Here is a 12,050-nt window from a genome sequence, read left to right as displayed (position 1 = left end):
GCGACGTCAGGAGACAGTCACTGTCCAGGGTGCTGAAATAGTTAAACTGGTTCAGCACCCTGCACAGTGACTTCCGATCCCAATATACGTGAACGTGTAAAAAAAAAAAAAAGTTCTGACTTACCGATAACTCCTGGCTTCCTCCAGTCTGACTTCCCGGGATGACAATTCAGTCCAAGTGACAGCTGCAGCCAATCACAAGCCAAGCACAGGCTGCAGCGGTCACATGGACTGCCGCGTCATCCAGATAGGTGGGGCCAGATGTCAAGAGAGGCGCGTCACCAAGGACGCGTCACCAAGGCAACGGCCGGGAAGTTCTCGGTAAGTACGAACCTCTTTTTTTTTAAACAGGTTACTCCATATGGTGATCGGAATGCACTGTCGAGGGTGCTGAAAGAGTTACTGCCGATCAGTTAATTCTTTCAGCACCATGGACAGTGACTGACGTCGACTAGCCTCATCTCTATGATGGCGGCTGCGCGAAAATCACGCAGCCGTGCATCATACACGGATGACACACGGAGCTGTCAAGTGCCTTTTTCGCACGCAAAACGCTGCGTTTTTTCCGCGCGCAAAACGCACACGCTCGTGTAAATGAGGCCTAAATATGATAATATACAAACTCACTATAAAATAGTGCAAAAAGTGTTCACCCCATATGAAGAAGTCCTTTTTCGTTCAGTCAGGCCGGGGAGATGTTGTATTAAAAAATAAGCTTGACACTAGTTAGAGGGTATAAGTATTATCTTTTAACGTATCAGGATGTTATGTCATTATCGTATTTATTTAGATTTTCTGCCCTCTAAACGAATGGATGTAGTGAGTTTGTATATTATCATATTTATACAAAGAATATATATATTTTTCCAAACCTTACAGGTTGTGATCTCGTTTATTCTCTGTGCCTATTTTTGACATTTTTGACTATTTCTGAGATCAAGTGAAGCAGCTCAAATGGCACACCACACCCCTATGAATTACAAGGTCTATCTAATCATTTGTATACAGACATCACAATAGCGACCATTGTGACATCACAAAAGCGACTATTGGGAGATTACAATAGGACAATTGTGGCATCACATTAAGACAATTGTGACAACACAATAGGACATTTGTGACATCACAATAGCGACAAATGTGACATTACAATAGCGACTATGATTACATCAAAATAGATATAATTGTGACATCACAGTAGCGACTATTATTACCATCACAACAGCTATCATTGTGACATCACAATAGCGACAATTGTGGCATCACAGTATCGACAATTGTGACAGCACAACAACGACTATTAGTACATCACAATAGCTATCATTGTGACATCACAATAGCGACCATTGTGACATCACAATAGCAACCAATGTGACATTACAAGAGTAACCATTGTGACGCCCCGAAAAACGGCTGAAAATAAGCCGTGTGAACATACCCTAAATTTGTATTTGTAATATAGTATAACGCCTCCATAGTGCCCCCACTGCATAATGCTCCCATAGTGCCCCACACACAGTATAATGGCCATATACAGTATAATGCCCCTCACACGGTATAATACCCCTATAGTGCCCCCACACACAGTATAATGCCCCCATATTGCCCCTACACAGTATAATGCCCCCATATTGCCCCCCACACAATATAATGTCCCCATAGTGCCTTCCCAAATAGAATAATGCCCCTATAGTGCTCCCCACACAGTATAATGAATGTCTGTACCAGATTGTATGCCTCCAAACTTTTAAGCATTGCAAAGAGGGACATCTGCTATGGAGGCAACATTTTTTCAGTTAAGCCAAGCCCCTAACTCCGCTCAATTCCCGCCCTTAAACACCAAGTTCAGCCCATACATTATAATACCCCCGTAGTGCTCCCCAACAGTATATTTCCCCATAGAGCACCCCACACAGTATCATGCCCCCATAGTTCCTCCCCACGCAGTATAATGCCCCCATAGTACACCCACACAAAGTATCATGCTCCCATAGGGCCTCCCCACAGTATAATGCCCTCAAAGTGCCTCCTCACCTACAGTATAATGCCTACATAATGGCTCCCACATAGTATAGTGCCCCCATAATATAATGCCCACATAGTGCCTTGCAACACAATATTATGCCCCCCCACACAGTATCATGCCCCCATAGTGCCTGCCCACACAGTATAATTCCCCCATAGTGCCCCCAACACAGTATAATGCCTTCTTAGTGCCTCCCCACAGTATAATGCCCCCAAACAGTATAATGGCCCCATAGTGCCCCACACAAAGTATAATGATCCCATAGTTCTGATAAACAGTATGATGCCCACCACACAGTATAATGCCCCCATAGTGCCTCCCCACATAGTATAATGACCCATAGTGCCCCCATTGTATAATTCCGCCATGTTGCCTTTCCAGAGTATAATGCCCCCAAAGTGTCGTCCCCCCCCACAGTATAATGCCCCCACATAGTATAATGCCCCCATAGTGCCCCACACACAGTATAATGCCCCCATAGTGTCCCCACACAAAGTATGATGCTCCTATAGGGCCTCCTTACACACAGTATAATGCCCCCATAGTGCATCTTGACACAGTAGAATGCCCCTATAGTGCCTCCCCATCACAGTATAATGCCTCCATAGTGACTCCCCCCGCACATTATAATGTCCCTAAAGTGACACCCACATTGTGTAATGCCCCCACAGTGCCTCCCACACAGTATAATAATGCACCCATAGTGCTCTCCACAGAGTATAATATCTGCATAGTGAATTCCCACAGTATAATGCCCCCATAGTTCTTCACACAAAGTATAATGCCCCATAGTGCCTATTCACACAGTATGATGCCCCCATAGTGCCTCCCCCACATAGTAAAATGCCCATAGTGCATCTCCCACACAGTACAATGCCCCCATAGTGCCTCCACTCACACAGTATAATGCTCCCATAGTGCATTACACACAGTATAATTCCCCCATAGTGCGTCCTTATACAGTATAATGCCCCCCATAGTGCCTCCCCCTCACAGTATAATTCCCCCATTGTGCCTCCGTCTACACAATATAATGCCCCCATTGTGCCTCTTCACACAGTATAATGCTCCCATAGTGCCTCCCCCCACACAGTACTATTCCCCTATAGTGCCTCTACCCACACAGTATAATGCTTCCATAGTGCAATACGCACAGTATAATGCCCCCATAGTGCGTCTTAACAGAGTATAATGTCCCGATATTGCCTCCCAAACCCAGTATAATGCCTCCATAGTGTGTCTTAACAGAGTATAATGTCCCGATATTGCCTCCCAAACCCAGTATAATGCCTCCATAGCAAAACCTAATTAAAAAAAAAATACTCACCTAGTCTCGTTCCCGCTATGAGCAGAGGAGATCTTCCGGTCTGTGCTGTGTAAGGCTTGGAGCAGACAGATGCGATGACGTCACTGCATCGCGCCTGTATGCGAAAAGCCACTCTCTGCTGGCATTAGATAGTGAATGGTTGAGCAGGGAGCTGACTGCTCCCTGCTACACCATTGAATTCAACTATAGCTGCATCCTGAGGACGCGGATGCAGTTGGAACTGGGACATGCCACCAGCCACCCGGGACAGCGGGACACTGGCCGAAATCTGGGACGGCCTCGCTGGATCCGAGATGGTTGGGAAGCATGCAGATTGCACCAGATATAATGACATCATTTAAAAAAGGCTAGATGCTTACTTAATGACAGATGGCATTGATGGTAATAAATAATCTTGCAATGAATGATGGGTAATTGATCTGAGAAACGTTGATCTTGATGGTATTTTTTTCAGCCTAAGAAACTATATCGCTATGTAACTAGATGAGATGTTGCATATGGAGGAATAAATATTTTTACTACAATATGTCACCATAACTACAATCATAATGTTTTTTGCCTTAGTAAATCAACATAAAACACAATATTTGTTTAGTTTACATGTTTATTACACATCAACTAAAAAATACCAAAATGTGATGTTTATGTAAATGAGAAATAAAGGAAGTGTCAGAAAAATGCATGTAAAACATATAGGCAGTAAATTCTATACAATTAATTACACATTACAGTCAAGTATTAATGCAAGCAGTATAAAGATCTGTATTTCTGCAATGCACAAGACACTGGAAATTGCATACATGTCCCTAGTGTTATAGAAGTAGTCTCTAAATGAAGTGTTCATTACACATCAGCAGCCAATACAATAAACATTTATATCCATAATTTATATGAGCGCTCCTCAGAGCAAGCACAATAACAAAGCTTTATGGCAGGCCAATTGTGAATTGCCTCTGGTGGTGAAATTATGAAATGTTTCAGGATTTATAACTAGCGTTGTTAATGGATGCCTTCGAATAAGTGATAAATCTTATATATTGCCCTTTTATCTAATATATATATATCATGCCTATATCATACAATTTTTCAGACTTGCAGTATAGCCACAAATGTCAGTACTGGTGAACCGCAATGTCGTTTCATAGCAGCTAATGCTGCATAAAGTTGTGCCGGGGTAGTTCTACACAATGGAGGGGATAGAGGGCCCCCTCTCAAAGCGAAGACCAGTTTGGTTACTGGAAATCTTTAAGACTCTGTTTTCTAAATAGTGAGGAGAAGACATTTCTGACGTTGGATCATATTTTTGTAAAAACTAAACTCTGAGCAGGCTCAATGAATAATTACATTGACAGGACAGGACAGAAATCATTCACACAAATAGAAAGACAGAGGACAGCGACAGATAATGTGAAGACAGGACGTCCTGCTCAGGGCTGGAAGACGGGAGTTGTCCTTTCCTCTGAGCTCTCTTCAGATGTGTCTGGATCTGCCGTAGTTGCACCGCCTTGTAGTAGGTTATTCATAGTGCTCTGCTCATGGCTGTCTTCTTCTGAACTCTCAGATGGTTGGGACTGGCGACTTGTGCTCTCGGTGGTCACACTCTCTTCGGAATGATGTGAGGAGCTTCCATGGGCAATCTGTGCCAACAAAACAGACATTTATGATTGTTATGAGTAAAACGTTTTTTTTTTAAAATAACAATAATTTAAAGGTTTGTCCACTTTTAAAGCGTAACTAAACTTTCAAACTTCTGACATGTCATAGTGACATGTCAGAAGTTTTCATTGGTGGGGGTCTGAGCACTGAGACCCCTAAAAAACGTTAAACGAAGCAGCAGAAGTGCTCGTGTGAGCGATGAGCCGCTTAGTTTCTGTTCGGCTTTTTCCAGAAAGCCGATATAGCAGTGTATGGGCTCATAGACTTTCTATTGAGTCCCTACACCGCTACATCGACTTTTGCCGCTTCGTTTTATCTTTTGGTGGGGGTCTCAGTGCTCGGACCCCCACCAATCAAAACTTTTGTCATGTCACTACAACATGTCAGAAGTTTGTTGAACATTTAGTTACCCTTTAACAAGCCTTTTTATTAGAAAAGTCAGAAAATAAACTGATCACAGAGCATCCTGATGCTGGGACCCACAGTGATCAGCTGTAATCTATGGGGAAACCTGGCAGTAAGTGTTAATTTCCTCTGTAGCACCACCACAGGAGAAAAGAAGCATTACGCTGTTACCACTGAACTCAATGGGCTGTTTTTGTAATGCATGGACATGCTAGGTCCTCCGTTGACAGCAATTGATGAAAGTCTCAAATGAGAGATTCTCCTCTACTAACTCACTTAGAATTGCCTAATAGGATATTTACATATGTTTATTTTTTTTACCATTCTGATGTAACATTTTTGCTAGAATTTTGTACTCCTTATTTTGAACTGCTTTTGAACTCAGGTTTATCTCCTCTCTATGGTAAGATATGTGAGACATCAGCTTTGCTCTAACAGTCCTTTGAATAACTGCCCTCTGAGATCCCACAATGCAAGAGGAGAAGGAGAGACCTGAAGAATTCAGAATTTAGCTTTGGATAAGAATGAAGAAACAAGTACAGTGTGACTCAAAGTCAGAACAAAATGATAAAAGCAAAGTACTTGCAAAATCATTCAAAATGACCATGAAATCACGCAAAATTTTTCTTCCAAAATATTTTTTTGCTCAAAGACTTCTTTATTTTGTAGATATCATTGATCTAAAAGAGCATACAAGATAGAATTGTGTACAATACGTATAATGTGTATAGTCTGTACTGATACAAAGCATCACGTCACTATGGCTAGGACACATAAATATATCCCTATGAATGTGTACAACGCAATGTATTTTTTTTTTTTTATATTTTTTTTTAACTAAACCTCTTTAAATTCATTACTTTATTGTAGTTTGTTGTAAATGTTTGCTAAAATGAGCATGAAACATCTATGGAGAGTAAGCAGCTGACCAATACATTCAGTGTGAGTTATCTTAGTGGAGGAGCCAAAAAGAGCCGACACCACTGATCCCCTTTTCCTGCTAGATGAATAGCAGGGGATTATACCAGGGGTCATATACATCAACTTGTCAGATAAAAAAAATACTATTATGACAATAAAACAATTCAGTTTGACCAAAAGACAGAATACCTGCGTTACCTGATTAATATCACGTCTACGGCGAGCGTCACCCCTTGTCTGTGCAGATGTTGCTCCATCGGGAGTAGGGGAGGTTCTGACCTCTTCTGATGAAGAGTCTGGGTGAGAATCTGATTTTGATGTGCTGTGGCTTTCAATTGAGTTTGTGTCCTATAAAAATATGAGTGAAACAATCTTCACATAGATTAATCATCAACTAATGACATTGCATAGACAACATCTGCATTGAGTTTGTATGTGCTCCCTTTATTTGCATGGATAACTCCTGTATATATGTACATATCATTTATTGATTAACTTTTTTATTTAAAAGTATTTTTTTGTATCGCCATAATCATGTTTCATGTAATCATGTTTTCAGTACGGGACAGTAGTTCCACGGAGAGGCAGGGACTCCTAGCGTCGTACATAACTACGATGCTAGGAGCCCGGCTCCCTGCACTGAGTTCGGTCCGGGACTTCCGCCCGAAATACGTCCGTCCATTACGGACGTTAATGTGGTCGTGTGAACCCAGCCTGAGGCTGGGATCACACAACCTATTTTCAGACGTAAACGAGGCGTATTATGCCTCGTTTTACGTCTGAAAATAAGGCTACAATATGTCGGCAAACATCTGCCCATTCATTTGAATGGGTTTGCCGACGTACTGTGCAGACGACCTGTCATTTACGCGTCGTCGTTTGACAGCTGTCAAACGATGACACGTAAAAATACAGCCTCGTCAAAAGAAGTGCAGGACACTTATACACATTATATGCAGGACACTTCTTTCAGACGTAATTTGAGCCGTTCTTCATTGAACTCAATGAAGCACAGCTCAAAATTTACGGCTGTCAGAGAAGCCTCGCAAAATGCGAGGAGGAGCATTTACGTCTGAAACGAGGCAGCTGTTTTCTGCTGAAAACAGTCTGTCTTTTCAGACGTAAAAGCCTGCTACCGTGTGCACATACCCTGAGTGTGATTCTGACCTAAAACTGTGTGTGATCCTGGCCTAAAGAAAGTTTAGTACAAACCTGGTGTGAAGATTCCGAAGACTGGAAGAAAATGAAAAAAAACAGAAAGTTACTTTGTGCTTTAAAATGAACAATTAAATGCACGTTTACTTAACATTATCATGTTATCAAGCAATCGTATTAAATTATAATGGTCATACTGCATTTCGGCATTAGAAAAATAACAGATTGAATGACATAAGACAGCCCCTCTGAAAAATGGATGCAATATAAATGACATACGGTTGACATATGGCACATCCGTATTTTAATCACTCTCCATAGACTTCAATAAACATTTTCCATTCGCAATACGGGTCAAGATAGTGCAAGATAAAATTCATGCTTTGTGTAATGCGAGGTGTGACCCTCAATAAAAAAAAAGTTTAGTACTAACCTGGTGTGACGATTCTGAAGACTGGAAGAAAAGGAAACAACCAGAAAGTTACTTTGTTCTTCAAAAATAGCAAATAAATGAATGCATGCTTAACATTATAGGTTATATCCATATCAGTAAAATGTCTAATAAGGATCTGTTAGATTTTATATGTTCTGATTATATAGCCAAGTTAGTAACACAACAGCATAAGCTAGATTGTGTGCAGGAATATAGTATTAAATATTTAAAGGGGTTGTAAAAGAATAAAAAAAATGGCTGCTTAATTACAGAAACAGCGCCACACCTGCCCACAGGTTGCATCTGGTATTGCAGCTCAGCTCTATTCACTTCAATGGAGCTCAATTGCAATACCAGCTACAACTGACGGACAGGTATGGCACTGTTTCTGGAAAAAAAGGCATGTTTTTATAGTTATGTACAATCCCTTTTTCTTAAATGAATTATATTGCTCATACAATGGATGTGTAGTTTAGTATAAAAATCTAGTGATAATAAAATCTAGCAATGGACAAGTTCTGCATCTGATATTATACAAGATAATTGTTACACATTAAAACTTGGTCCAAATTGGCTACTATAATAGATAATGGTTTAATAGTATACTTGTAGAAAATCTTTACCCCTTTAACTGCACGTCTACGGCGCAAACTATCTCCTCTTGCAAAATCTTCTGTAATGATAGACTGAGCTGTTGCCCCATCCACAGTTGGGGGAATGCTGACTTTTTCTTCTTCTGATGATGATGACGAGGAGGAGGAATCTGGAAACGAATCTGATACAGACTTGCTGTGGCTCACACTTGAGTCCTGAAAAGTGACAAGACCACATGTATAGCCCACAACTGGTATCGGTATGGCAGTCATTTATAATACAGTTGTTTCCATTTGTAGTGGATCTGATCTACTAGTTCATGGGCATCTCAGTATTATGAAGTACTAACCTGATGTGAAGAATCTGAGTTTGAAACCTGGAAAAAAAATGTTTTTGAAACATTGTAACTGCAATTTAAGAATCCTAGTACACCAGCACTTGGGCAATAATCTTTGTCAGCATATTTTTTATAACGTTCAACTTCTTTAAATGTGACATATAACCCGATCTAAGATTTTGCTTATAAACTCCACTCGTAACATAGATGCAACGTCTTACAGGGACTTAACATAAGGTAATGTAAGGAAGTCAGTCTCATAATCTCTGCCCATATTATTATCCTAAAATATGAAAAAAAATACTTATATAACTGCAGGGTATTAGATATATGAAATGTATAAGGATAGATAGAGCTACTCACAGGTAATGCACAGGCCATGCCTATGAGGCAGACGATGAACACAACAGTTTTCATTTTCAGCTCAATATCTCTAAAATAAAGATAGATTTATTATAGGTAGCCTATTATTGAAAAAGTATGTATAATCAATATCAATATGCTGCGGTAAAGCCCTTGATTGACATTACCTCTTCAGTCCAGATGATGCTGCAAATCACTGAGAGCTCTTCTCCAATATTCTGCAGTGGATAATGTGACCGGCAGAAGCAATGTTGTGTTGTGGAATGGGCCAGGTCTCGCAGAATTTAAACCGTGTCCACAGGCATCAACAGCCAATCAGTATGAAACAAGGGTTGTGACATCATGAGGTTTCTGACCACCTGATCTGCCCCCACTCACCCACACTTCCCTTTGGTTTTGTGGTTTTTCTGTCAACAGAACGGGAAGGCTTCTGCACTAACATTACTGTTTATCTACAGTATAATTAGTTACTTTCATTCAGATGCAGACTATTTAGCAATATGTCGGAAGTTTAAGCTGTGATTTCATTCTGTTTTTCTCAATAGACTACATTGTGGGCAAGGAATTTACCTGTCTTGATCTGTGGGTGTACTTGTGATGAGTAATATAAACTCACAGGTACTCAAGGTCAGGTCTGCTAGACTGGAATCTGTCAGATGAATAATCAATTATAATGAAAAAAAAAAAAAGGGTTAATTATTATCAATAAGCCACAGGAAATGCATCACTGTTTTCCTTCTTCTTACAATCGCCCCTGTATTGTCTATAGTTTTATAGAGTCTTCTATGAACAGGAGTGCAAAAACTGACTAAGGCCACTTTCACACGGTAGTATTTGCATCAGTATTTTGCATCAATACTTATAAGTCAAAACTAGGACGGGAGCATGAATAGAGAAATAGTATAAGGCTACGTTCACACGGGGCGGATACGCTGCATAAAAGCACGCATTCCTGTGCGCCACAGGGAATTCTGGGCGAAAAACCGCACCAAACTGCAGCACTTAGCAGGCCGGCCTCCTGGGATGACGTTTCATCCCTGGAGACCACTGCAGCTTGTGATTGGCTGCAGCGGCGGTCACATGGGATGAATCATCATCCAGACAGGCCTCCTAAAAAATACATAATAAATACATAATAAATAAATACAGGAGACAAAAAAAAAAACACGACAGAACTGCATTGTGTATGTCCTGCAAAGGGACCTTAAGACATAAGGTCACATGACCTTATCGCTGCAGTTCTTACTACTGTTTAGAGACTTGCTGGTCACATGACCGCAGGTCCTTGAACAGCAGCAAGACTCCACAGAGAAGACTGTGAGGTGAGCTGCTAGGTAAGCATAAAAGAGATGGAATTGTTTAAGGGGATCTGGGGTCTGTAGTAAGGGGGTCTGTCTTTAGGGGGTCTGGTCTGGGGTCTGTATCAGTTTAAGGGGTTTGGGGTCTGTATATTTAGGGGGTCTGTATTAGTTTATGGGGGCTAGAATCTTTATTTAGGGGTCTGTATTTAGGAGTCTGGTCTGGGGTCTGTATTGGTTTAGGGGGTCTGGTCTGGGGTCTGTATTACTTAAGGGAGTTAGTTATGGGGTCATTATTAGTGAAGGTCTGGGGTCTGGTCCGAGGTCTGTATTTATTTAGGCTGCTTGTACTGGGATCTGTATTTGTTTAGGGGTGTCTGGTCTGGGGACTGCAATAGTTTAGAAGGTCTGGGGTCTGTATGTATTCTATGATCTAGTCTGGGGTCCGAATTTATTAGTCTGAGTAAAAGGGGTTGTCCTTGCACATGGATAGGTCATCAGTATAAAAAAAGGGTCCGTGCCCGGACAACCCCTTTATTGTATGGGCCTGGGAATGGCTGCAGAAGTGATGGGCAAAGATGTCTCATCAGGAGAAGTCGCCATAACTGTGTGTGTCGGATGGAGAAGAAAAGAGAATGACTCCCATCAGAGAAGACATCACTTGTGAGTCTCTGAAGCTATAGGGGATCTGTCCCCTCTCCTGACATGTCTGTTGTAGGAAATCCTTGTATTCCACATAAAGTCTTTGTGTACCCGGGACTAATAGACAAATGTGTGTTACCGTTCCCATTGTCAAGAGGATGTGTCCCTAAACAGTGTGATACTGTCAGCGATGGTTGGAAACTGTCGGTATGAAGGGACACAGCCCTTTGACAAGGGGAATCGTAACAGGGCCCAGGGCCTATGGTCTACTTAATCCGCCGCTATGATGCCCTCTTTTCTCTGTGCACACTCCGACATAATGCAGCACACAGATTTTTAGTTCCATTTGCAAAAATCTATTGACTGGAAGAGTAATGATCTGTTGTCTGTTTTTCCCTATTTATTTGTTACCTGTCGCTTATAAAACACAAACAAATATATATATCTTAAGAATTTAGTTCTTGATCTCTTTGTCGTCATTGTAAACTTCCTCCCACATTAAATTAAAGCCCTTTAACACTCGTTCACAATTATTGCTCTGTGTAAACAGGGCAACGATCAGCCGATGTACGAGCAAACACTCGTTCATCAGCTGATTGTATAGTTTACGCAGCCTAAAATATTATCGTTTGTCGGCAGAAAATCTCCCTGTGTAAACAGAGAGAGGTGCTGCCGACATGATAGAAGTGTATGAGGATGAGCCATCGGAGTAAGGAGCGCTCGTCCTCATACTAGCTCCTTGTGAAAGGAGCAAACGAGCGCCGATTAATGAGCTGTCTCATAGATCAGCGCTTGTTTACATGGCCCACGTCAGGCCGTGTAAGAGGACCCTTACTCTACAGTTCTTCATGTAAAGAGTACAGTTACTAGAATGCCACCTATTTGTACATTCA

At 41.3% G+C, this 12,050-nt stretch overlaps 1 protein-coding gene across 2 annotated transcripts; it reads right to left on the bottom strand.

Annotated features, from left to right (window-relative positions):
• Positions 1 to 3,998: 3,998 nt before the first annotated feature.
• Positions 3,999 to 9,485, bottom strand: LOC142739065 (uncharacterized). Of its 2 annotated transcripts, XM_075849792.1 has the most exons (8): positions 9,385 to 9,484; positions 9,218 to 9,287; positions 8,867 to 8,893; positions 8,547 to 8,732; positions 7,924 to 7,944; positions 7,548 to 7,568; positions 6,534 to 6,683; positions 3,999 to 4,990 (listed from the first exon to the last, which is right to left on the bottom strand). In XM_075849792.1, the coding sequence occupies exons 2-8, from the start codon at positions 9,269 to 9,271 to the stop codon at positions 4,781 to 4,783; spliced, it is 669 nt and encodes a 222-aa protein (XP_075705907.1). In that variant the 5' UTR covers positions 9,272 to 9,287; positions 9,385 to 9,484; the 3' UTR covers positions 3,999 to 4,780. The 2 variants fall into 2 exon arrangements, with proteins under 2 accessions (XP_075705907.1, XP_075705908.1); XM_075849793.1 differs by lacking the exon at positions 8,867 to 8,893 and having other exon boundaries at positions 9,385 to 9,485.
• Between the last annotated feature and the right edge of the window lie 2,565 nt (positions 9,486 to 12,050).

Source organism: Rhinoderma darwinii, chromosome 1, assembly GCF_050947455.1.
Source record: "Rhinoderma darwinii isolate aRhiDar2 chromosome 1, aRhiDar2.hap1, whole genome shotgun sequence".
In the NCBI taxonomy this organism is placed as follows: domain Eukaryota; kingdom Metazoa; phylum Chordata; class Amphibia; order Anura; family Rhinodermatidae; genus Rhinoderma; species Rhinoderma darwinii.
This window is presented reverse-complemented; position numbering and strand designations above follow the sequence as displayed.